The 27,977-nt window shown below is 41.8% G+C and overlaps 1 protein-coding gene across 2 annotated transcripts in view; it reads left to right on the top strand.

The window, feature by feature from the left end:
* Nucleotides 1–27,977, top strand: part of LOC306970970 (B-cell lymphoma/leukemia 11A-like) — a 62,942-nt gene that overhangs the window by 24,558 nt on the left and 10,407 nt on the right. Inside the window, exon 3 of one of the 2 annotated variants that reach the window (XM_079567081.1) lies at nucleotides 2,066–2,140. The exons of the other annotated variant lie outside the window; for it this stretch is intronic. Coding sequence (XP_079423207.1) covers nucleotides 2,066–2,140 — 75 coding nt within the window. The remainder of the gene's footprint in view (nucleotides 1–2,065; nucleotides 2,141–27,977) is intronic. 2 annotated transcript variants of the gene reach the window in all.

Raw genomic sequence — 27,977 nt, 5'->3', positions numbered from 1 at the left:
CTTAAAGTGCATCTGACACTTTTGACACGATATTTGCTTAACCTCTTAACTCCCGCCTGAACCGAGAGGATCTTTTTCCTCACGGCATCAGATTTTTTTTTTTCCATCATTTTTTTGTTGGGTATTCAACTCATTTGTTGTCAGATTTTTGTCAGATTTTTTCGTCAATTTTTTGTCATTTTTTCGTCAATTTTTTGTCATTTTTTGTCACATTTTTGTCATTTTTTCATCAATTTTTTGTCCTTTTTCCCATCAATTTTTTATCACATTTTTGTCACACTTGTCACATTTTTGTAATTTTTTCGGCATTTTTTTAATCAATTTTTTGTAATTTTTTTATTACATTTTTGTCACTTTTTTGTAATTTTTTTTGTCAATTTTTCGTCTTTTTTTCGTCCTTTTTTATCACATTTTTGTCATTTTTTCGTCAATTTTTTGTCATTTTTTTGTACATTTTCTAATCAATTTTTTGTCATTTTTTTGTCACATATTTGTCACATTTTTGTCATTTTTTGTCACATTTTTATTGCATTTTTGTCACATTATTGTCATTTTTTGTCACATTGTTTTCATTTTTTTGGTCATTTTTTCGTCAATTTCTTGTGACATTTTTATGACATTTTTGCCACTTTTTCATAAATTTTTCGTCACTTTTCTGGTCAATGTTTTCTTACTTTTTTGTCACATTTTCATCCTTGTTTTACTTCTCAGTTTTGTTGCTATTTTCACACTTTTTTTCCAGAAGCTTTTGGACTGGGGGTAAAGCTGGAGAAAATGTGCTCGGTTCAGGTGGGAGTTACGGGGTTAAACATAGTTAACACAATTATTATTGAATATTTTGCTAAAGACTATACCCAGTTTTCTTCAGTTTGGCCATTTTTGAAACGTTTATAGTCTCCCTTCCTTGTTGGACACCGACAGGAAGTGACATAGAAGAAGGTAAACTATTTTAAACTGTTGCCGTGCCGACCATGTCAAGTCAATGGGAAATGAGTGAGTTAAACGGCTATGGATTGTTACCTTCTTCTTTAAATACAGACGGCATCTCGTCATAGGGATGTTTTCTAAGAGCAGATTGTTCAGTGGAAGTGAAAAAATTGGCAGTCGTACCTAGCCGTTAGCATTAGCCCGATGCATAATGTTAGCATTCTCCGTTATTTATGTAATTATGGGCTGTTGAACCACTTTGCTCCTCTCCATGTCTTTGAATCTTTATTTAGTAGAAAACTATATTCATAATTCAGTGTTTGTCAAAGGGGCTAGATGCAAGTTTCCCATTGTATACTCACTACTGCCACCTCAGGTCATACGTGTAACTGCACCTTCCATATTAAGCTCGTGCATGACGGCACTTCGGACCCGAACTAACAACTTTTTGAGCGACAGTGCAGGATTTTAGAGGCAGTTGTGGTGAACTGGTCTGAGCTCATTCAACACATTAGGACATGGCTGGAACATGTAGGGGGAGGAAAATACTTAGTTGTAACCTTTTTAAACTCCACACAGTCCCTTTAAAGTAGTTTTTGAGTAATTGGAGATTAGATTTTTCTCCAAATTGTTTTCCAGTTTAAAAAAAGTAAAATGTTTGTATTGCATATTACTGTTTAAAAGTGTAGCTGAGTGACACTACTTTGAGTTACTTCTGAGTTACTTTTGGCAAAATCTACATTTTCTCGTGTCGTATTCATACTGTACATACACATCATTTAAATGTACTTGTAGCTTGAGTGAAACTGTAATGACTAATATATTACTGTATTTTGTGTAAGCAATGTGTTATATTCCTTAGTTACATGAAAGAGTAATATATTTTTGTTACTTTTGTAATGCGTTACCCCGACAGCTTATAGCTATTATCAAATATGATGTGAGGGGCTTTATTATGGGCAAAGTAATTGTCAGTCAGATGAAAATGATTACATCAAATCTGTTCTTTCGATAATGACATGTATTATTTGAGAAAAATAAATGGTAAAACTGCTGACAGGTGCAGGAAACAGCGTTCTGTTCATGTGTTGCATTTCGACGCCTGTTGGCCATTAATCTATGTTTTGATATGTTGAAGGAGCCATGTTTTTTGGACCGGGGGAGGGGCTCGGCCTGAGTCTGACGCGCGCGAGGGGGACGTCAAGGATAAAAGGTCGGAAACCGCTGTTTTTAAAGCTTTGACATCTGGGAGACGACTCTGATATGAGCCGCTCAACGAAAGCAAGAATCACACACATTTATCAACATGTTCGCGCAGATTTGAACTGCTGTATGTAGGAGATTCTTTGCAGCCAAGCTTAAAACAAACAAAACAAAAATGCACAGCGACTTAGAAATGCTCAAACGTTCAATTTCAGTTATGATTTTCCTATTTTTTGTGAAATTATAGCCTCATTTTGGTCCCGGACTAGCACTTTTTAGGATTTGCTTTGAATTAGCTGTAACTTTAACAAACAAAAAATCCCTGATCTTCACAGTAACACGTTTAATTATTGCGCTGATTCAATGTTTCTCCATAGATTTATTTTTGGAGATTGTCATTTCAAGAGCCATTTTCTCTTCTTCATCTCCATGTCAGTATCTCCGACAGACTTTGAACTTCACAGTCTCGGACTATATTTTAAAGATTTTTTTCAGAGGTTTTTTAGCGTCTCACCTTAATTTAGTGGTTCTGTGTCTATGGTTTGGTTTAAAGAGGGGGTGTTATGCTTTTTTCAATCACATAGCACCAGTCTATATCACACTACAATGATGACCAAACCTTCTGTTGGTCTGTAAATGCAGTAAATTAGAATAACTGCCTTGTATAAAATGTCTCTCTCAAAATGGCTGTAGTGAATGTCTTGAAATAGGCCTCTGTCTCTTTAAGAACCTCTGAGCCTTTCCGACACGCCCCCTCCACACGGTGTCTGTGGCATCAGTGGGGAGGGGGTTCTGCTGAGGAGCAGTGGTTGGTTACTCGGCTGGTGATGAAAGCTCGGAGGCGTCTCCAGGAGGTGGGGGCGTTCCTAGGAGGACTCAGGCAAACCTATCCCTAAAATGGCCGCCATCAGAGTTTTTACAGATTACCAAGGCAACACTTCAGGCATGTTTTTAATGAGGGAATGACAGAATAACATGATGTAAAGCTTGAAAAAGTCGATTTTGCATAATACCCCCCCTTTAATAGTTTGCTAGTAATATAACATTTGCTAATAATATCACTCTGGCCATGTGTTGCCATGTATTGTTCACCGGCTCGAGGTAGTTGTGTTGCCAAATGGGGTGTGTTTGAGGAAATGACTGTCTGAGAGGGAGAGGGGGGAGGGGGCGGGGTTTAGAGGGGAGACACAGGGAGGGCCCGGGGCGAAGGAACTTGGCTCAGCTCCAGACTTTGACGATCTGTTAATGACTAAACGTTGGTTTGTCAGACCGTACGGAGCAGTGTTCTTTATCCTCCGTGCATATTCAAAATGTTCTAGTTGTGGTCTGTTCTATCTTGTGCTCTCTGGGCAATGGAACTAAAACATGCAGGACTTGGATATGCTTGTTAGTTCAAAAGATGTGGCTCTCTTCAGTGCAGGGATCAGCAAATACAGTAACTTTAAGTATATAAAAGGCAAAGAAGAACAATGGTTTTGGCACAGAACCTCTGGCCCCCAAGATGATTTTGAGAAATATTATTATGCAAATAAAAGATCAAATACCTGTTAACCCCTTAACTCCCACCTGAACCGAGCACATTTTCTCCAGCTTTACCCCAGTCCAAAAGCTTCTGGAAAAAAGTGTGAAAATAGCAACAAAACTGAGACGAAAACAAGGATGAAAATGTGACAAAAAAGTGAGAAAACATTGACCAAAAAAGTGACAAAAAATTGATGAAAAAGTGGCAAAAATGTCATAAAAATGTCACAAGAAATTGACCAAAAAATGACCAAAAAAATGACAACAATGTGACAAAAAATGACAATAATGTGACAAAAATGTGACAAAAAAATGACAAAAAATTGATTAAAAAAATGACAAAAATGTGACAAAATGTGATAAAAAATTGACAAAAAATGTACGAAAAAATGACAAAAATGTGATAAAAAAATGACGAAAAAATGACGAAAAAATAACAAAAAATTGACAAAAATGTGACAAAAATGTAATAAATAATAATGTTTTCAGATACACTAATAATCTAACCAGCAGCCATATTTAAAATTAACCTGTTAACCCGCACCTGAGCGCATTATCTCCAGTGTGACTTTACCCAAATTTAAAAGCTTAGAAAAAAACATCAAAATAGCGACGAAAACGAGGGTAAAACACACACAAAAAAATGGTGAGAACGCTGTAAAAAAGCAACAAAAAAAAACAACAAAAAACGTGACAAAAAAGTTACGATCACTTTTGTCGGTCTTAGCTTTCAAATGATGCATTACTCTGTTGCGTGTGCAGCACTTTGGAAGCGTTTGGTTGTTTAAAGATAAGATAAGATAATCCTTTATTGATCTCACAAAGGAGAAATTCACTTGTTACAGTCGGCGTTCGAGAAGATCACTCAGAGTTAATAAAGTGCAGCTGATACAGAGATTATTGCGCATGTTACTTTACAGTCTTATTGCACAGTAAATGTAAAAGCTTTTAGATTTGGGTAAAGCCGAACTGGAGAAGATCAGTTCAGGTGGTCGTTAAGGGGTTTGAACTATACCTCGGCCCTTTGTCTTGATATTTTTGCAGCATAACTTCAATCGGCTCAATCCTTATGTAAAGTGCTGTACTTCAGTAAAGTTTTCGAGTGCTTGAGTAATTTTACTTTTACTCCACTACATACGAGCGAAGAATATGAGACTTTACACTCCAAAGTGGAAAGTAAAGGAAACACATTTTCTTGACGGTTTCCTCTTATCAGGGCACTTTCTTGCCTTCTTGCTGTTTGCCGTTCGCCGGGCTCAGACGTGACTGTGGCGTGAACACGTTATCAGCCTCAGACCTCACACCCTCCCGACCCCGTGTGACTCAGACTGTATGTTCTCGCTGCACATGTTCCAGGGCTCGGGGTCCGTTTACATGCGAGAGAGATGAGGACGTGAACTTTAGGTCCGAGATAATGTATAAGCTCCACAGCGACACGCGGCACCGCAGCGCTGCCTCAACACAAACATCACAAACTCCACCAGAACATGCAGTGGTTGATCTCGCAGACGATGGGAGCGTCAGTGCCAGGGCCGGATTCAAGTAAAATGGGCCTCGGGGATCAAGTTTTTTCAGGGCCCCCATATACACTGCGTTCCAAATAATTATGCAGATTGTATTTTTGTGTCATAAAGGTAAAAAATAAATAAATAAATAATGAAACTCATGGATGGTGTCGTGTCTCGGGGCCCCATGAATCACTGACATTAATCTCAGAGACCTGGGATGATTAGTTTTCAGGTTAAGCCCAGTTAAGGGAAAAACTACTGAAAAAGGATGCTCCACTTTATTAAGCAGATCATCATTTTCAAGCTATATGGTAAAGAAAAAGGGACTTTCTGCTGATGAAAAGTGTGAAATAGTTGAATGCCTTGGTCTAGGTATAAAAACCTTTGATATTTCATGAAAGATTAAGCGTAATCATCGTACTGATAAGAGATTTGTGGATGATTCAGACACACTCAGGTTTGTGCAGATAAAGGCACAATATGGACGGTTTCTGCCAGACAAACACATCAGATTAAGAGAACAGATGCTACAAAGCAGCAGACAGGTATTTGAAGCTGCTGGTGCCTCTGGAGTCTCCCGAACATCAAAGTGTAGGACCCTCCAGAGGCTGCAGTTGTGCATAAACCTTCTATCCGGGCCTCCCCTAAACTGTTCATTAACCCTGGATGGTCAAATCAATGGAGTAGTGGATGGTTGGTGAATGGCCACAATGTCCCAACAAGGCTGTGATGTCAGTAAGGAGGGGGCGGAGTCATGTTTTGGGCCAGAATCATGGGGAGAGAGCTGGTCGGCCCCTTTAGGCCCTTTTAGGCATTTTTTATTTGATCATGCAGAAGTAACTAAACAGTTAAACATACCCCAATTTGATCTCCATGGCCCTGGCGGAAGAACCTTTGCTGCTGTCAGAAGGATGGGGGGGACATATTTAAAAGGGGGGTCTGGGGGTCCTCCCACAGAGATTTTTATTTTATTTTAATGGTGCAATTTGGTGCATTCTCGTTCATTTTAACAGACCAATAGGTACATATTTTTTCCCAGTGTCAACTCAAGAAAATGGCTCAGACTTTGTTTAGACCTAGTTTATTCCTGGTTTAATCTCGGGTGCAAAATCATATGATTAAGCCTTACATGTGAGGGAGTCTGCATGTGCCCAGGGGCCCTTCAACCTCCTGGGCCCCCTGGCTTAGCCCCTGTAAGCCCCTGCATAAATGCGGCCCTGGTCAGTGCGTTTAAAAGTTTGGCTTTTGCATTTAAATAATGGTACTTTATGCTCATGAGTCAACTCTTTAACTTTCCGCATTCTTAAGAGGTTTATTTCATTTGTTTGTTGAATTTCTGCTGCACAAAACAGACTTAAAGAGAGGGGGAAAAGACCAAAATAAGGATAGAAATGACACTAAAGCGATTGTACCTGCACTTTATGCTTTGAAAGTAAGTGATGAATGATGATATTAATGTCTGGTGGATTGATTTGATCTGCCTTCCTGTAGTCACTGTGAAGCACTTTGAATGGCCTCGTGAACACATCGTGCTCCTCAATCGAAATCGTCTTGCCATGACTTTAAAGGATCCAGACTGAGGCACTCAAAGAAGATCAATAGTTAAAAGGCCTTTATTGCAGCACGGCCATTTGGTCAGATATGGAGCCCCTGTGGCGCATGTGGCCTCCTATTACTGTTTAACCTCTTAACTCCCGCCTGAACCGAGAGCATTTTCTCCAGTTCAGCTTTACCCAACTCCTGTAGGCCAGTGTAACGCCTCATTTGAAAGCTAAGACCTACAAAACTAAATTGATCTTTTTCCTCACATCATCAGATTTTTTTTCATCACTTTTTTTGTTGGGCAGTCATCTCATTTTTGTCACATTTTCGTGATTTTTTTTGTCACTTTTTCGTCATTTTTTTTTTTTTGTCCATTTTTTCTCACTTTTTTGTCACATTTTCGTGACTTTTTTGTCACTTTTTCGTCAAATTTTCGATTTTATTTGTCAATTTTTTCTCAATTTTCTTCAAAATTTTCTCACTTTTTTGTCAAATTTTCGTGACTTTTTTGTCCCTTTTTCGTCAATTTTTTCATTTTTTTGGTCAATTTTTTCTAAATTTTTCGTGAAATTTTTCTCAATTTTTCTCAATTTTTCTCAATTTTTTCTCAATTTTTCGTCAATTTTTTCTCAATTTTTCGTCAATTTTTTCTCAATTTTTCGTCAATTTTTTCTCAATTTTTTCACATCCTTGTTTTCGTCTCAGTTTTGTTGCTATTTTCACACCTTTTTTCCAGAAGCTTTTGGATTGGGGTAAAGCTGGAGAAAATGTGCTCGGTTCAGGTGGGAGTTAAGGGGTTAAAAAGCTGCATCCTGATGGAGCTCATGTCCCCGTCTCCTCCCGGCGCGTGGCCCAAATGGGGACTAAACATGGACCTGGGCCGGACCGGTGCGGGACATGTGTGTTTGGTCATAAACGGCGCTAAACTCTTTAACCTGCCGCACAGCCCCGCGCGGTAAATCATTCACCGCGGCCACACGATAGTCCTGAGCGAGGGGGAGCTGCGGGTCGGACTGTGGACCGGGCCTATCCCCAGACGGGACAGGGGGGGTCAGAGGAGGGTGTTGTGTAAGTGTCCATATGTAAATGCGTGTCATACAAGGGGGAGGGAGGAGGGGGGTAGCTCATGTGTGAGGGACATAAACATCTAACGAGTACTTGGAACGAAACAGATAAATGAATAACTGGAAAACTGAAGGCGAGACCCGGCAGGTGAAAATACAGATTTGAGCTAGTTTTATCCCTTAACCTCTTAACTCCCGCCTGATCACGTCATCAGAATTTTTTTGTTGGGTGTTCAGCTAATTTTTTTTTTTAATTTTGTTCATTTTTTTGTCACATTTTTGTCGTTTTTTTTGTCAATTTTTGTCATTTTTTGGTCAATTTTTTATCAATTTTTTGTAATTTTTTAAATCACATTTTTGTAATTTTTTTGTCACATTTTTGTAATTTTTTTGTCACATTTTTGTAATTTTTTTGTCACATTTTTGTCTTTTTTTTGTAATTTTTTATCAAATTTTTGTCATATTTTTGTCACATTTTTGTCATTTTTTGTAATTTTTTATCAATTTTTTGTAATTTTTTTATCACATTTTTGTCATTTTTTCGTCAATTTTTTGTCAATTTCTTGTGACATTTTTGTGACATTTTTGCCACTTTTTCATCAATTTTTCGTCACATTTTTGTCAATGTTTTCTCACTTTTTTCTCACATTTCCATCATTGTTTTTGTCTCAGTTTTGTTGCTATTTTCACAGCCTTTTTCCAGAAGCTTTTGGACTGGGGTAAAGCCAAACTGGAGAAAATGTGTTCAGTTCAGGTGGGAGGTTAGGGATTAATTATAACAATATGTAAAAGAAATAAGTTTCAATCTGGGTCTACCCTTTATGTAGATTGTGCCACTAAAAATATCAGCAATTTTGGTCATTTTTATGCACATAATGCCTTATTTTTATATGAAAACATGAAATGGCAGGAAAATTCCAATACATTTTTTTCTCATATTTATAGTTTCAATTTGATATCTGTAAATGAAATCTTTTCCCCTAGTCACTTGGCCTTGGCAGATGTCAGGGATCCCGTTGGTGCTTTTGCAGAAGGCGCTGCGTTTGCTCAGGGTCGTCAGTGAAAGGTCACGCCCTCGTCGCCTCCTGTAAACGGACCCCGTGTCTGTAATGTACATGCGTGTGCAGGAGAACACGTGTCTGCAGTCGCTCCAGATCACTCAGAGGGACGTGCAGCCTGCGTCCCCAGGAAACACTGTGGCATTTGTCATCAGAGCATACGTGCTGTAACTGGGAGAAACTGATGAATATATATACGGCATGGTGGAGGCCGGAATATACTTTTTTCCATCATTTTTTTGTTGGGTGTTCAGCTCATTTTTGTCATTTTTTTTGTCATTTTTTGTCACATTTTTGTCAATTTTTTGTAATTCATTTGTAATTTTTTTGTCAATTTTTTATCACATTTCTGTAATTTTTTTTGTCACATTATTGTCATTTTTTTGTCCATTTTTTGTAATTTTTTTGTCAATTTTTTATCACATTTCTGTAATTTTTTGTCACATTTTTGTCATTTTTTTGTCATTTTTTATCAAATTTTTGTCATTTTTTTGTCACATTTTGTCACATTTTTGTCATTTTTCCGTCAATTTTTTGTCAATTTCCTGTGACATTTTTGCCACTTTTTCATCAATTTTTCGTCACAAAAAGACAATTCCATCACACACTGAGAACCATATATACAAATGTATGTGAACACTCTGGAATTTCTCAACACTTATAACACCAGACTAACCATATAAATGTCTGTGTCCATAGAATCATGTTTGGATTATAACTGACCTGCATCACATGAATGATCGCATTTTGAGGGACTATTTTCTAGCAGATCACTCCGCCGCCGCGTAGCTTATACAACCACGAAGCTGATGCTGCTCAAATATAAGTTATTTTAAAAGCAAAATGGTTAAAATGACTCTATTGACACAGACATTTATATGGTTAGTCTGTTGTCAGGGATTTGCCTCAGGTGCTCTGTGGAGCGGGTCAGACTGTTTTTAATGCAGGCTAGCTGATACCATAGAAATGCACTAGCCTAGCTCTAGCCTAGCTCCACGAAACTCTTCAAAGAACTGCATGAATTACAAAAAAAATATCTCCAGAAATCAGCAACACTCTGGATAAGGAAATGAGGCCCTATGTCAAAAATCCTGAAATATCCCTTCAAGGTTATACTTTATTAATCCCCGTAGGGAAATTCATTCTCTGCATTTGACCCATCCTCAATGCCGCTGGGGTGACCTGTAGGAGCAGTGAGCTGCCATGGGCCGGCTCGGAGACCCATCTCCATGATATGGAGCCAGGCTGGTGGTCAGAAACACCTGGCTGGAGGATTCACCTATTGAACATGTTTTTAGCGGTAGGGGGAACTCTGTTTTTTTATGCATTTATGGGCTGTTGAACCACTTTGCTCCTCTCCATGTCTTTGTATCTTTATCAGAAAACTATATTCATAATTCAGCATTTGTTAAAGCAGTTTTTGAATAATTAGGGAAAGTTTAGATTTTTTCAAAATTGTTTTCCCCCTTAACTGTTTTCAAACATGACCATATATGGGTGATTCCAGAGATGCCGTCTGTATCTATACCGTGCTGTTGACCTTGTTGTTCTGACCTTCTGAGACGTTAACTGGACAAACCTTCTTAGTGGTGAAGGTGCTGCATTATAAACAATCTTGAATAGTAGCTTTAGATTGGCTGACTTAACTGTATATTGAAAGTTGAGCATTTTATATTTGGTTGATATTTGACAGTGATGATGCTGTTGTGATTTCCTATCTAGAATCCTGAGTGCTGCTTATAAAGAGATTCTAAAGTTTATATTGTGGCTTTGTTTGCTTGTGACCGGCATGATACACCATAGAGTAACTGAGGTAATATCATTGCGTTGAAGTTTATCATGTTTTTGTTGGCCATAACACGTGAACATTCACAGGACAGGGAGGAAAAAGTAAGTGAACCCAGGAATCTCGCTGAACTGCATGAGCATCTTTATGAGCGTCTAATCACAGTGGGCGCAGCGGTGGCTCAGCGGTCGGTGCTCGTGCTTTTCAGCTCGAAGGTTTCCTCCGGGTACTTCCCCTACCACTAAAAACATGTACAATAGGTCAGGATGAATGAGAGTGTGTTTGAGAGAGCGCATGCGGGACAATGGATGGAAGTTAGCCTAAGTCTACCCATGTATGTTCATTAAAGGGGCTAGATGCAAGTTAGCCATTTTATACTCACTACTGCCACCTCAGGTCATACGTGTAACTGCAGCTTCTATATTAAGCTTGTGCATGACGGCACTTCAGACCCAAAGTAACACCTTTTTCAGTGACAGTGCAGGATTTTAGAGGCAGTTGTGGTGAACAACTGAGCTCATTCACATTAGGACATGTCTGGAACATGTAGGAGGAGGAAAATATATAATTTTACCATTTTAAACTCCGTATAGTCCCTTTAACATGCACTGTCCCGACCAAATAAACCAATAAATAAAAATAAAATAAATAATCTGCAACTACAGAAAAGCTGTTATTGCTGCAAAAGAGGAGTTAGCAGCTATTTAATATAGGGGTTCACTTACTTATTCCACACTGTTGTGAATGTCTCAGGTTTTTCTGCAAAATATCTTGATAAACATCTTGATTGTGAATTCATTTTTCCATTAATGGCACTTAAAGGCACACTGCGTAACATTTTGGACTGTACTGTCGCCATCAACACAAAACATGCTCTCAGTTACCAGCTCGACACAGCAGTGGATAATCTAAGAATGGATCTAGATGAGGGCATAACCTGTTTAACTCTCAAAGCTTTAGTCGACGTATCCATGGAGACGAGCTGGAGACGCACCCACTCCCGGTAAAGTTGTAGTCATGGTTTAGCAGAGCCGCTCAGAGCAAAAGCGCAAGATTGTTTGAGGTGTTTTTCAATGGTGAAAGCGTCTATCATAAAATAAATGCTTGTATTTCAATTTTGTTTGATCAGATTTGGACTAAAATGGTGTTTAAGTTTAGGTATAGAGCCTTTAAAGCTGGTGTAAAGTTGACCTTCTCCTTTGATCAGTCCGGGCACAATCTCCTGCTCTTTGGCCGTGTGAAAAGTAACAAGAACTAAAATACTTAAGCTCACGAAACACAAAAGAAAAAGTGCTGAAACGCCCCTGTGATGCGCACACGGAGGAGAGCACGCCCGTGTGCGCTCGGGCAGATGTGTTTTCTGTCCAGACGCAGACAGATCTGTCCACTGTGAAGAAGCCGTCTTATCACTGACCCGTGTCCCCCCCCCCTGTCCCCCCGCCTCACATCATATCTCTCCTGTTTGTGCTCCTGTCTCCCGCGAATGATCTATGGAGCCAGTTTAGCGTGCTGCTTTTTCCCTATTCATTGTATAATTTTTACCTTCTTTTTTTTTTTTTGTGCCCGTTTGCGGCGTCAGTGGCGTATGAATGATGAATTACACATGTCCGTGGGATGCACCCGGGCACCTGTGGTCCCTCGCTCCCCCGGACGAGGCAGAGGAGGAGAGAGGAATACACTCAAAAGGTGGAATGTGTCGGAGGGAATGAGAGGGTGAGAGTTAGAGCCGGTGTCTATAAAGGTGACCTCTGACACGTGCTTTTTGTTATTGTTTACATTATAGTGTCGCGTTCAAAGCAGTTACAGACATGATGTTCGGTATTTCATTGTCAAATTGACTTTTTAGAGCTTTCTATTCAAGTTAAAATGATGTTCTCTCCAACAAAGTGTCAGATAGTAACAAAGATGTGCTTGAGATTATTACGAAATACCTGCAAAAAGCATAATACCCGCTCTTTAAATCCTCTGGTGCTGCTCTTATGATCTTTGATGGGAAAAGTGAAGCCATAAAGCAGGGATAGGCAAGTTTTCTTAACAGACGGGCAATTTTTTTCATTGTCAAAAGACTGAGGGCCGAAGCCGCCAATTTCAGGCCAAAGTAAAGCACTACAATGGAAAAATTACCATCTTAAATGAGATAAATGACTTCAAATTGCTTGAATAAAGTTTTTCTTTATGTTGAATATGAAACTTTTTGGAGTAATCTAAGATAAAGATACAAAATGCTAATGCCAATATCACAAGCATAAAACCCACTCTAAAACCAAATCTACTCAAACTTTAGATTGAATCTCTTAATTCAAGTAGGTTTCTGTCATTTCTTCCTTAAAATTATTATTATTTTTCCAGTGCACTTTCTACAAATGCCAGTGTTTGTGTTGGGCTGATTCTGCGTCAGAATGAAGGCAGTGACAAATGATTTGTTAAAATGTTCCCCTGGATCAGGGGTAGGCAACGTCAGGCCCAGGGGCCAAATCCGGCCCTCCAGCACAGAAATTCTGGCCCTCAAGATGATTATGAGAAAGATTATGGCTGTATCCGAATGTCCACACTAACCCCTCATTCACTACATAGGCCCGCTCGATATAGTCGACTACATAGTCACTGATTCTGTTGGCGATTCGGACACAAGCCACTACTTTTTCCACGCTGTGTGACGTTTAAAATAAAAAATTTAATCTGAATTTATTCATTGTTACAAACGTTTATTTTATGAAACAGTACGACTGTTTTGGCACTTTTACAGGCGTTACTATCATCACAAAAAAATAAAAAAAAATAAAAAATCACCCCAGCGTGAGCTCAAAAGCCGCGCCGAAAGTAGGTCAGAAGTTCGCGAAACTCCGGGAATAAAGTATTTCTGCGATAAAGACCAACCAAACTCAGAGACAGTGGAATATTTATGGATTAATACGAGTCAGATACGCTTTTACTTCACATGGATTTTACATGAATGGCTTGGATTGTTCGAGAAGAAGCAACCGGTCATTTAACAGCTCAAGCTAAAGGTTAGCAGCTAACGTTAGCATCTTTTCACCGTAACCGTTTATATTTAGGTCGTTTATTCATGACAAATACAAAACACACGACTGAAACGGCTGATTTACTTCAGTCGTGTTGTTTAGTTCAAAGACCTGTCGCTGTCAGGCTCTTCTCCGACTCTCGCAATGCATTGTGGTCTATATTGACCCGTTTAGTGATGCTCACTACTTTTCGAGATGCATTGTGGGAAATTTCGAGTGGACTACTTTTTTCTCTCTGGACATTCGGACACCCCTACAACATGGCGTGACCACTATATAGTCACTATATAGGGAACAGTGTGGACATTCGGACACAGCCTATGACACAAATCAGAAAGCACTTAAACATTTTCAGGGTTAAATGGGAGATATTAGGTCATATTATGAACAACTCTGGCATTTGTAGAAAGTGCAGTGGAAAAATAATAATAATTTTAAAGAAGAAATGACAGAAACCTACTTGAATTAAGAGATTCAATCTAAAGTTTGAGTAGATTTGGTCTTAGATCAGATAAAACATCTTATCGCCAATGGAACAAGTCATTATTCTCTTTCAGTAATTCAGATTATATTGTACAATTTCAAGTGATCTTTTTAAAAGTTAATTTGTCTGATTTCAAAGTGGGTTTTATGCTTGTTCTATTGGCATTAGCATTTTGTGTCTTTATCTTTAAGATTAGTCCAAAAAGTTTCATATTCAACATAAAGAAAAACTTTATTCCAGCAATTTGAAGTCATTTATCTCATTTAAGATGGTATTTTTTCCAGTGTAGTGCTTTACTTTGGCCTGAAATTGGCGGCTTCGGCCCTCAGTCTTTTTACAATGAAAAAAATCGGCCCTCCGTTAAGAAAACGTGCCTATCCCTGCTCTCGATCCTCCATATTGTGTCCTTCCGATACAAACAATACAGTTCCCTTTATAATCATTCTATCTATGTTTTTTGTGAAGAAATACATACACATACAAGGAATACATGGCCTGTATATTGATAGACGTCATGTTCACTCACTCCATCCCATTTAAAGGGACCAGGCTGGTTTTTGTAAGATAACATTTAGAAATCTTGAATAGTAATGAGGGCAGGACTGTTTGCATTGGAGCTGCGCAGCTACGACCGAGCTACACGTCACGCAAGGGCGGAGTCGACAGTGATGATCCCGCCCTCATGCCCTTTTTAGGAACGGGCTTCGTCAGAGCTGGGGAGGAGGAGTCTGTAAATCCGCCATGATTTCCCCCTCGAGCGTAGTTATTTTGTCAAACGGGGAGGAGTGAGTCATGACGGTGTATTGATGATATGTCTGTGCTCCATTCAAGAGAAAATCCATGATGCTGTTCAGTCTCCTCCCTCAGAGCATGTTCCATAAAAGCTGAGGTTTGATTGTTGTAGGGTTATTTTATATTTCATTTGCAATGCTGGACTACTCTTTATTTATTATTGGTGAAAAATACTAAATCAGGGTTAGGCAACGTCAGGCCCTCCAGCACAGAACCTCTGGCCCCCAAGATGATTTTGAGAAATATTATTATGCAAATATCTGTTAAAGTACCCTAAAAATGTGAGAAGTAATGTCAGTATTTTAAAAATGTCCTGGCAGAATATCCCCTATTATATAATGTAAAATGGGGATTCTAGACCCAAAAGTGGGTCGCGGAACCATTTTCAGTGGGTCGCCAGTCTAAAGGGAACTTTTATTCAATGTTTTCCATCTGAAGCTGCATTGGAACACTAACAGTTTGTTAACATGTTTGTTATTGGGTTGTTTTGATCATAATTTCAGTCTTGTCACAAAAGTCGCAAAAACTTGTGTGGAAAATACAATATTTTATACGACAAATTACAGTTTTGTTTGGGGTCATAATGGGGCAATGTTAGGTCCCGAAGCCATGCCACTTAAGAACCACTAAGAACCACATTGGTATTTGCAGAAAAAAGTTCTGTACTTTCGGCTACAATGGTGAGTTTCGGCCCCTGCTGTTTTGGCAAAGACGAAAATCGGCCCTCCACGACACAAACTTGCCTACCCCTGTACTAAATACTAACTCTTCACTTTGTGGTAAGCGTGACGTCACCGACTGGTCTCTAAAGTCTGCTCTCGCCATCATGTGTTTGTTTCTCTTTCTGTTTTGAGTTTCGGTAACTTAAAGTGACCTGGGATGTTCCGCGGCGTGGCTTTAAAGCCCGGGGCGGCTTGAACTGCGGCCTTTTCAGATCCAAGCACCGGAGGAACAGGCCGTAAACGTTTATGACTATTGCAGTTATTGAGGCGCTCGTGTGACTGTACGGTAATGGGCTCCGATTAAAACCCTTTTGGTCTCCATTACATTAATGCAAAGACCTTTTTTATTAGCGCCGCTCAATATAGACTCAATTTACATCATGTTTAAATTACTGTAATGTAAGCCGTAGGTTGTACGTCACTTTAAAAAGCCGCCGAAGGCTGCAATTTCCATCCCACATTGTCACTTTGCAGCATTGTTACTGCAATTACTCTTGTGTCAGATCCTCAAGCTGCTCTGTCAGATGCCCTTCCACTCCCCCCCCCCCCCCCCCTGTATGGAGGTTAGGAGGCAGGAGAACCACATTCTAAAAGCATCTCAATTTGTCCTATTGGGCCGTGCTGTAAGGCCACACCATCTCTTTAGAACAGTCATTATTTCATAGTAAATAAATAGATTTCAACACATTAAGCTAATGCTAACACAGCTAGTGCTAACGTCCACAACAGCTTATAAATGAGGGTGTGCACCTGCTAAAACACCATTATTGTTAGGACAGACTTACCTTTGCAGTACATGTCGCCCTTAGAGCAGAGTCAGAAATTTACCTAAGTTCTTCTTCTTCTTCTTCTTCTTCTTCTTCTTCTTCTTCTTCTTCTTCTTCTTCTTCTTCTTCTTCTTCTTCTTCTCTAAAGGCGACATGGAAGCGCTAACAATAATGCTGTTGTAGCAGGTGCAGACCCTCCTCAGTGAGTATGTACAAGCTGCTGTGGACGTTAGCATTAGCCGTGTTAGCATTAGCCGTGTTAGCATTAGTGAGTGTGTTGCAATTAGGCTATTTATTTATGATGTAATAATGACTGTTCTGCAGATGGTGTGACCTTACAGCATGACCCAAAAGGAATGTAAACTCTGCTTCCTCACGCAAATATTTTTTGGAATATGAGAAATTGCGGTTGCAAAGGGGCGGAAAATTTTCATTTTCAATGGAAACTTTAGCTCAGAACATTTGTTAGTTTTTAAAAACTCAAAATGAAGACATGGTATTTTTATTTATTTTGTTAAATATAGAATTGGTGACCTTTTATACCCAGTAATTATGGTGTAATGGCTACAGGCAGTTTCAAATGCCAATTTAAACGAATGCCCCGACAAAGATCCTGCTGTGGGATCGAAATGCTTAGGCATCCCTCTTGAATAAAGGACTTTTAACTTTATCTTTGCAGTGCCTCGGCTTCTTACCCACTCCACACAGTTATTGTAAGGGCTTCTAGTTTTTTTATCATTATACTGTCTTTATCCTTGAAGAGCACTCGTTTTCACTACTCATACGCATTACGACCCAGTGCCGTGTATTCAAATCATATTTAATCGTAAGGTTTCTTCCAAATGGACAAAGCTCAGACTCGTTCCTTCAGTGAATTTACAGATACAGTAAGGCTTTAAGTCCTTTCTTTTTCCTTTTTATTTAATTTTCATCCGTTGACAAAAACATCTGATGTGTGACATAGTTTAGCCTCTCTCTTGTTTTATGCTGTGGATCTTCCTCTTTGTGTTGCCCATGATGCTCTCACCTGCTGCCCCCTCCCTCTGCTGCCCCCTCCCTCTGTCCTCGCTCTTTTCCAGCCCGGCACACTCTCATCGTCTCGGTGGGTATTCCGCGTGACCTCGTCAGACAGAGTTGAAACAGCTTAATCCCTGTCCACGCGTCCGAGCAGGCGAGAGCAGGCGAGAGCAGGCGAGAGCAGGCGAGAGCAGGCGAGAGCAGGTCAACACAGGCCAACACGCCGGGGGAACAGAGAGGGAATGCCCTATAAACAGAGGACAAAAGCTGAGGCGTTTGCTCCGCTTTACTCTCTTCATACTCTGAGGTTTTGTAGAGAAAGTCGCTTCGTTCAAACAAATGCAATTCACAGAAAAAGGGGAAAAAAACACAGCTGTACCAAGAGAGAGGGAAGTTGCTGCTTGTTTAGGTGTCATTTCCGTACAGGTTATTGTACTTTGACCTCCACTGTGCAAAAATAATAGAGTATGTGAAGAAAAAACTGTAAAGAGTGAGAAGTAAGGGTTTGTAATGGACCTGGAGTGCCCTCTGCACGCGTCAGTGGGAATTCCACGTTATAAAATGTGCGCCTAGTTTCAGCTAACGGCATGCTAGCAAACTGATGAAAACACTTTGATTGCAGAAAAGGTTTATGGTCTTCAAAAACGTCGAGACAGTTTGTGTTTCATCTGTGACACAATAAAATCCAGGAAATACAGATTACAGATACAGACAAAAATCCAGCAAAAAAGTGACAAAAGTGCAGCAAAATATGTGACAAAACAGCAACAAAAAAGTGACAAAATGCATCAAAAAAGTCATAAAAAAGTGACAAAAACACATAAGGGAAATAAAAAGTGACAACAATGGCAAAAAGGAGAGAATGCATTTGGTTTTGACGGGTGGTAAGAGGTTAAACTCATGCAACAAAATAGTCACTTTAGCAGCTCCTACAGACTCCAAACTTTACAGTCTTGTTTTTATCTGTGGGATTTTTTAACATCTAGTTCCCAGCCTGATTTATTCACCTTTGAACCCAAAAAGTCAAGGCAAAATTTGAGTTTGTACAGATTTTTTCTCTTGTGGTCCAAGATCCGACACCCCCTCTTTGTTTGTCTATTCATTATTTAGATTTCATCGCTGAAAATAATGGCAAGGTCCACCATTTTGAACTTGCAATACATTTTCTTCTCATATTTATGTCAGTGAGCTACAGCAAAAGTTTCAAACTGAAATCTCTTAATGTAAAAAGTTTCCCTATTCACCTGCAGCGCCTCGCCTTTATTTTGGACTGGGCTTAAAGCATTTCCACATGAACCACAAAGAACCCTCTCCTTTTCCTCTTTCCAGTCGTAAATCGCGCTACAACGTGCTCTACATGCGCCGCCAAAAGCATGTCCTCTCACTGCGAGGGAGGGTTTCTCTTCTGGGGTCACGCGGGTTAAAGCCAAAGTCCCAGACACATTCATCAAGTTCAGACGAGGCCCAAGTGTCTGAGGGAGATAAGAACAGGACGAAGAAGAAGAGGCTTTAAACACATGTATGTTGAAACCGTCCCGCTCTGGTGCGAAGCGTTTCTTTAAAGCCTTTACCCTGCTGCTAACCTGTGTGCGATTGAGTTGTCCAGCGCAGCTCATTAGCGCCATGCCTGACCCCCGACACGAGCCTCCGCGGCGCTAACTGTGACCGCGGCCCCGAGCTGGAACCGCGGGGCCCCCAGGTGACGACCCTCATTAACCCCGTTTCGTTTAAAGGGCAGGGGTCGCCGCGTGTGCTGAACTGGCCCCGCTCCGGTTTGCTGGCACGCCGCCCTCAGACTTGGCAGAGGTACGATATCACACGGGCCCGGGGTTTACGAGAGGGTGCGCGAGGCTGTAAATTAGACGGGGGGGGGGAGGCGTGAATCCACTCAACGTGCCGGTTATTCGGATACTGTGGGACGAAGATTATTTTATTTGTAGAAGAAGGTCTGCTCTTTTGAATATGCTCATGAAAAGACAATGAGGTTCACCAATACGGGTTTTTCTAAGGCCAAAGCCGATATGCCCCCCCCCCCCCCCCTATAGTCCTGTGTGTGACGTCCTGGGACAGCTGGAGGTACTTTATCAGGGGTGCAGGACTAATGCATATACGTATATAAACTATTCATTTGATGATAATATCCCAGATACATGTGTAAAGTGCAATAATGCAAAAGGACAGGAATGGGACATTGGACAGGAAATTAATACTATGCTAAAAATTACATTGCAAAGAAATCCCAAACTGTTTATATTAAGAATTTATCCTACAGATATTTTCATACCTAAAAATGATAAGAGTCTTGTCAATTTCGGCCTGCTTCATGCTAAACGTTTAAAAGCACTTTTCTGGAAAAGCGTCCAAAAGTGGGGCATTGGGTACGAGAAATGGCATCAGCTCAAGCATTGGAAAAAAAATAACCTATATTTTGAAGGGTAAAGGGGAATCATTTGTTACTTATATGGAAAGGGTGGATCAGTCATAATGTGTTGATGGAAAGTGGAGATTTGTAACTTCATGATCACTGCATAGCATTTGGAGTTTCGGAGTGTTGAGTATGTTCTAGGAGCTCATTTGAAAAACTAAAATCAGTACATTCCAATACAAAAAAAACAAAAAACAACTGTAAGACTACGGGCCAGATCTTGTGGTTCATGGCGCAGGCTGTAGAGAAGATTTGAAAAACTAAAATCAGTACATTCCAATACAAAAAAAACAAAAAACAACTGTAAGACTACGGGCCAGATCTTGTGGTTCATGGCGCAGGCTGTAGAGAAGACGAGTACGCAGGCGGGTGACGCTTCTTGCAATCTTCAGTGTCATACCTGGTGCAAAAAGTGGGCAGGACAGGAGGGGGGGACAGACTCGCATTGCGATGTTGTGGTGCCGCCCCCTCCCCATGCTTTCTCTGACCTGTGGAAGGCGGTGGGTTGCCAGGGGGGGTTCTCTTGTAAACGCATAATATGCGTGATGCAGCGCGCAATGTTTAATAAAGATTAAATAAATAAAACTGTCCCTCTGCCGCGTGCAGCCACTCACTGCAGATCCACGATGAGCGGGCGGGGACAGAGGCAGCAGCCTATGCGCAAAGTTACGAAATGTAGGATTTAATTGATCAGAAACTGTCATATCGGCTGCGGAGGAGTTAGAGTTATGCAGCAGTTGCAAGAAAACTGTAGCGTATTGGAACATTTGAGCTACAGCTGCAGGATTCTTGGAGCGGCTGAATTGGAAAAAAAAAAGTTGCTATGCTCCCTGTAAAATGCGCTTCTTTCTTTTGGACTGAGCTGTGGCTACACAAGCAGCAGCATCAGGAGGTAAAGACTGACACACGATGGAAATGTCACCCTAAAACGCAGGTTAGACCTGGTGTTGTGGCACTTGAAGCATGTGTGGTTTATTTATGGAAAACTGTTGTTTTGGTGTTGGGGGTGTGTGTGTTGATCTATCAAAGGAAGCCCGTGTGTAACCGACGCTCAAACAGACTTTTCAAGGCAATTTCACTTTTGTTTTCAATTGTGCTGCTTGTAATGAACCACGCCTCAGTCGGCCTCTTTTTCTTAAATAACGCCCTCTCCTAGTGGCGCAGCCTTTAGCGCAAAACCTGCGCCACAAGCAAGATCGCGTGTGTGCCACGTTGCGTTTAGAGTTGCGCACGGACTGCGCCAGTCACAAGATCTGGCCCATAATCTCTTAGGGCTGGGACTTTATCAAATATTACAATACTTCCGATACAAGTGTTTGGAGGCATTTTTATCATGCACTCCATTGTTTTCCAGTAACAGTCACATGACAACTGGCATTTTTTTTATAAACTTTGGACACATGACTGTTTTCCTTTTACACATGTTAAGATAAACATACTTCTTATCATAATTACTTGCTGCATAGCAATACATATCGGAGCGGCCTCTGAGTATCATGATACATATCAGGTTGTGACAAAAGTGTATCGTTCAAGCCCTACTATCTCTTGTTTTTCACTGCGATGTTTCTCAGCGTTGTGGGTCTGACTTTAAAGCTGTGACTCTTTCCAATACAAAAAAACAGGAAGTCTCTTACCACTTTTGGTCCCGGAGATATTGGCCTTTTAGCTGCACGATATCAGCCGATAGATGATATGGTAAAGTACCCAGATATCGGCCTGACATAGCATGATGGAATAGCCAATAGTGTGCATGTTTTGGGTTGATGGGGGAAAACAAGGGAAGGCATCGGGAAGTCAAATGTGTCTAATATAAGTGAACTAGCCAACAGTACAGACCAGAAGCTCCGCCCCTTTTCCCCCCCTGGCTTAGGGTTGTTTGTTTCTGGCCTGAATTGAGCATTTGTCGCTGGATATGTGCATTTGAGAAGGTGCTTGTTTGGAGTCTGAACCACAGGGTGAGGACGGCGAAAGGGCGTGCACGTGCCGTGAGCGTGCACGAGTGGGTGTGTGTTCCTGTTTGGGACCGAGAGGCGCAGCTGACTGTTTGAAAAGGAGCCAGGACGGCGCTGTCTGTCCCACTGACACAAAGACAGAGACGTGAGCGGGGTTATGCAAAGATGAGACGGCACATTTATAAAGTCAAAGAAATCAGATCTGATATGAGTCATTAGCTCGATAGTGAAGCCAGGCTCTATGTTAAAGCATGTCGAGGTATGTTTCATGGCATTTGTATCATTTCTGTGGTTTCTCCATCATTGTTTTATTATAAGATGATATTCAGTGACCTTTGGACGTGTAGCCGACCCCACAGAAGGAAGAAACTTGACTGAATTTGAGTTAGCATTTAGCTCAGGGGACACTTTGATGCTAATTCATGTTTAAAGTAAAACTGAAGCTTCCTGGACTAGCCGACTTTTTTTTATTCCTATGCTGATACTGGTTTAGCAGCAGATTTAAAGTGACTTACAAACGGCAACACATTGAAATCAACCATATTTTAAACAATGTCTGTGTTTTGTTATGTAGGATGTATTTATGTTCAGGCCTGTCACAATTTAAAGCAGTACTATGTAACTTCTTTACCTTAATAAATCCTTCCCGTCATCCCTTTGGGGGTAATACAAGTGATAATGGGATGATTGGGGGGGTCTCTGGCCAGAAAACCACAATTGCAACATTATCCTGGAATAGTTTGGACTGGTTTAGAGCAGGTTTGGGCTGGTTCCGACCTGGTTTGTACCGGTTCAGAGCAGTTTTATACTGGTTTGGACCGGTTTAGAGCAGTTTTAGACTGGTTTGGACTGGTATAGAGCAGTTTTAGACTGGTTTGTACCGGTTTAGAGCAGTTTTAGGCTGGTTTGTACCGGTTTAGAGCAGTTTTAGACTGGTTTGGACCGGTTTAGAGCAGTTTTATACTGGTTTGGACCGGTTCAGAGCAGTTTTATACTGGTTTGGACCGGTTTAGAGCAGTTTTAGACTGGTTTGGACTGGTATAGAGCAGTTTTAGACTGGTTTGTACCGGTTTAGAGCAGTTTTAGGCTGGTTTGTACCGGTTTAGAGCAGTTTTAGACTGGTTTGGACCGGTTTAGAGCAGTTTTAGACTGGTTTGGACCGGTTCAGAGCAGTTTTATACTGGTTTGGACCGGTTTAGAGCAGTTTTAGACTGGTTTGGACCGGTTTAGAGCAGTTTTAGACTGGTTTGTACCGGTTTAGAGCAGTTTTAGGCTGGTTTGTACCAGTTTAGAGCAGTTTTAGGCTGGTTTGGACGGTTTAGAGCAGTTTTAGGCTGGTTTGGACCGGTTTAGAGCAGTTTTAGACTGGTTTGGACCGGTTTAGAGCAGTTTTAGACTGGTTTGTACCGGTTTAGAGGAGTTTTAGACTGGTTTGTACCGGTTTAGAGCAGTTTCGACTGGTTTCAACACGGTTTGGAACAGTTTAGACCAGGTTTGGACTGGTTTATCGTGGTTTTGACAGGTTGAGAGCTGTTTTTTTACTGGTTTAGAGGAGGTTTTGATTGGTTTCGATCAGGTCTGGCTGGACTGGTTTGTGCTGGTTCAGATCAGGTTTGGACTGGTTTAAGGCAGGTAACTCAGAGGTCTGTAAAAAAAATTATTATTATTATTATTTTATCAAGTTACGGCTGTAGAAGGAAAATAAAAAGATTTTCATTGTAGATTCTCACGCAAGGCATAGATTTATGAATGAAATAAACTCTTCAAAACACCTTTTGTGTTTATTTTCTCAATGAGCTTCACAGAGTCGTCACCAGAAATGTTTTTCACGTCTTAAACCGTTGAAAACCATTTCAGGGACGACCTCATAAAGCTCACTGAGGAAATGGCGAGAATAAAGGGCTACTTTGAAGAATTTAAAATATAAAAGTACATAATCCCATGTGTTCATTCATACTTTCACGTCTTCAATGAGAATCACATCATTAGCTAAATGTCTGTCATTGATTTGTGCGAGTGTAGGATTGTTTTGTAGAGGAAACAGCCAGGGCCTCCTCCTCCTCCTCATCATCATCATCATCTCGTCCCTCTTGCACCGCGGCCCGTAACGTCCCAGCCGGGAGCTCCTCTGAGTGGGCATCGGGCCGGCCTCGCCCCCGTCTCCTTCCCCCCGCAGACAGCTTCCCTCTGATGGGCACTGCTGTGATCTGAGGTTTTATCTGCCATTAGGAGTCGCGGATGAAATGGGCATTCGCGTAAATACAGCCACAGGTCGCCCCCGGGGAGCGCAGCAGCAGGGAGGGGCCCGATGGTTCAGACAAAATGGACATGAGACTGCGGGCGAAGTTTGTCAGCGCCGACTTCTGCTCCAGTTTGAGGAGGAGAGAAACTACAAACCTGCTCACGACATAGTGTGGACATACCGGATCTGAAAGGTGGTTTACTTCCTTCTTGTTTTGACCAATTTTACTTTCTGGCTGAGAAGCTTTTTTGCCACTCGGGAAGATTCCAAGATTGCTCAAAGATGCGCGAATGGCTCAATCTACAACTCCACGTACAGCACTTATGTTTGGGCACATTCTGGGCGTGGTCAGGTTTTGGTGAGGACAGAACCGTCAGTCAGAGGTTCTGTGGAGGTTAAGCCAGGTTTGACTGATTGGTTTCAGGTCTGGGGTTCAGGTCTGGAGTTCAGATCTGGGGTTCAGGTCTGGGGTTCAGATCTGAGGTTCAGGTCTGAGGTTCAGGTCTGGGGTTCAGGTCTGAGGTTCAGGTCTGGGGTTCAGGTCTGGGGTTCAGGTCTGGGGTTCAGGTCTGAGGTTCAGGTCTGGGGTTCAGGTCTGGGGTTCAGGTCTGGAGTTCAGATCTGAGGTTCACTTACACATGAGCAAACACTTAAATACAGTAAAAATCTTGGTATTTCCAAAAAAATACACATTGTCCTGGTACACAAAGTACACCGAGTACACACAGAGTACACACCGAGTACACACAGAGTACACAGAGCAGTACACAGTGTCCGACGAGGAGCGGATGGAGGACGGAGACGTTGGGCGGACGGTAAAAGCCTGTATTTCCTGACTCAAACTTCACCACAATGCTCCGTTCTGGAGAGAGCGCTTTTAGTCTGATGGCTCATAAATCCCCGTTAAATATGTCCTGCATCGATCCGGCGATAACGAGCTGAGAGCGTCCACCTGAGGGACGGAGACACGCCGAGGACAAAAAGACAACCCAGACGATTAAAACCTCCCGCGTACATGATGCTGTGACCGTTGTTCGATTGCGTTTTCGCTTTGGAAAACCCTCCCATGGATGAATATTCCACCTTATGTTCACAGCCTTTGGGAAACCTCAGGCTCAGGGCCGGGATCTCCTGACCGTGTCGAAAGCTCGGTGAATATGACGTGAACGAGAGGAGGGAGAGGAGAGAAGAGGAGGGAGAGGAGAGAGGGGAGAGGAGAGGAAGGAGAGGGGAGAGGAGAGAGGAGAGGGGAGAGGAGAGAGGAGAGGAGGGAGAGGAGAGAGGAGGGAGAGAAGAGAAGGGAGAGGAGAGAAGAGGAAGGAGAGGGGAGAGGAGAGAGGAGAGAGGAGAGGAGGGAGAGGAGAGAGGAGGGGGAGAGGGGTGAGGAGAGGTGGAGAGAAGAGGAGGGAGAGGAGAGGAGGGAGAGAGGGGAGAGGAGAGGTGGAGAGGAGAGGAGGGTGGGGAGAGGAGGGAGAGGAGAGAAGGGTGAGGAGAGAGGAGAGGAGAGGAGAGGACGGAGAGGAGAGGAGGGAGAGGAGAGGAGGGAGAGGAGAGAAGAGGAAGGAGAGGGGAGAGGAGAGAGGAGAGAGGAGAGGAGGGAGAGGAGAGAGGAGGGGGAGAGGGGTGAGGAGAGGTGGAGAGAAGAGGAGGGAGAGGAGAGGAGGGAGAGAGGGGAGAGGAGAGGTGGAGAGGAGAGGAGGGTGGGGAGAGGAGGGAGAGAGGTGGGAGAGAAGAGAAGGGAGAGGAGAGAAGAGGAAGGAGAGGGGAGAGGAGAGAGGAGAGAGGAGAGGGGAGAGGAGAGGAGGGAGAGGAGAGAAGAGGAGGGAGAGGAGAGGAGGGAGAGAGGGGAGAGGAGAGGTGGAGAGGAGAGGAGAGAGGGGAGAGGAGAGGTGGAGAGGAGAGGAGGGTGGGGAGAGGAGGGAGAGGAGAGAAGGGTGAGGAGAGAAGAGAAGGGAGAGGTTGGAGAGGAGGGTATGGAGAGGAGAGAAGGGTGAGGAGAGGTGGGAGATTTGGGATTTTCATGAAACAAAAATACTTTCTACATCTTTGACAGAACTCTTGAAGGCGCTGCTGATATCATGTGTCGAGAATGCTCTGTGATAAGTCTCCGAAACACAAAATAACTCACATTTTTTCTTCAAGAGAGACACTGTCAGGCATTATAGGATCAGGAACCGCTGCACCGTGTGGTTTTGCAGTAGCAAAGGTTTGTCAGTGCTTTTGCCTCTCGTTGCTCTGCGGAGGAGGGGTAAACAATACTAGAAAGTCAAGAAATAAGAGCACTTCCTGGTTATGTGGAACAGTGACAGAGTAATTGCACTTAACGTATATAGAGATACAAACTTGTGTGCGTGGGTGTGTGTGTTGTAATTACGACATTGTGAGGACCCGTGAGGACATGTTGGGTGGTCCTCATTTATTTGAAGGACTGTTTTAGGGTCAAGATGTGGTTTTAGGGTTAGGGTTAAGGTTAGGGGGAGGGGCTTAGGGTTCAGGGTTAAGGTCTGGGTAATACATTATGTCTATGATAGGACTTTTCCACCAAGGTGTTGGTTCTGGGCTGGTTCAGAGCTGGTTCTGGTGCCGGGTTGGTTCCTTGGTGACTTGGTTTTCTACCAAAATGAGAGCTGTGCCTATTGTCATAGCAACGCTTTGGGAAGTCAACATCAAAAATGGATAGTAACATCTTACTACAGCCACTTCTGGTTATAAAATACAGAAAAATAAGTTTATGTTTCTGTCACAGCAGCCGTTAACATTTTGATTTCTTCTTTCTAACTCTTGTTTTAGCTAAAGAGCATGAAGCAAAACAACAGTTTCCTCCACAGACTGTTTTGGCTCCTCCAGGAAGTTCTAAGCACAAACTAACTAATATTGATTGTTTGTTGGAGGAGAGAGCCACGCCCCCAGCCGCTGACATCACTGGTGCTCGTTTCTTGGTCCAGCTTTTAATTGGTTCCCAACCGGCACCAGATTTTGGAACCAAGAGCCAACGTTTTTTCAGTGGAAAACGAAAGAACCGGTTCTGAAACTGGAACTGGCCCAGAACCAGCACCGGCACCAGCCTGGTGGAAAAGGGCTATGAGTGTCCTCACTAAGATAGAAACATGTGTGTGTGTGTGTGTGTGTGCAACATGTGGCCATAGCGCCCTTGCTCTGCCCGATTATCATTATTATTATTATTATTATTATTATTATTATTATTATTATTATTATTATTATTATTATTATTATTATTATCATTATTATTATTATTATTATTATTATTATAGTTAAAGTTGGTGTGTGGTCTTTCTTGCTTTCCCTACGCCCCTCACTTAATGTCAAACGCCTCCCTTTAACCTCTTAACCCCCGCCTTAACTGAGTGCATTTTCTCCGGTTCGGTTTTACCCGAATCTAAAAGCTTCTCGACTGGAACCTACAGGTGTGACGCCTCATTTGAAAGCTGAGACCTACAGGACTGATCTATGATTTTTCCTTACGTTGTCGTCATGTTTTTGGTGCTTTCAAAATCACGTTTGTGTCGATTTTTTTGCTGCGTTTTTGTCGCCTATTTTGTCATCTTTTTGCTCGTTTTTATGACTTCACTGTCGCCTGTTTCGATGCGACAATAAAGTGGGTTTTTGTCGCCTGTTTTTTGTCGCTATTTTGACACTTTTAGTCGAGGTTAAGTGCATTGTAGCGTTTACGTGCTCCTTCCTGAGCGGCAAAAGCTTCATGTCGACACAGAAAATAGATGCGGTTTGTGTTTCATGGACTTTTTTCTTCTTCTTCTTATAAGATTTTCACATCATTTCATGTTCTGTTTTTCATCATTTATGTCACGGCTGAATCGGGACTCAGACTTTTGCTCAGCACCCACAGAAGTAGCCTTTTCTCAGGTACTTTTTTAATCTTATTTGAGCTCTTCTACCCACCTCTCGTGTTTCTGACTTATACC

This window comes from Gobius niger (assembly GCF_951799975.1).
Source record: "Gobius niger genome assembly, chromosome: 12".
Taxonomy (NCBI): domain Eukaryota; kingdom Metazoa; phylum Chordata; class Actinopteri; order Gobiiformes; family Gobiidae; genus Gobius; species Gobius niger.
This window is presented reverse-complemented; position numbering and strand designations above follow the sequence as displayed.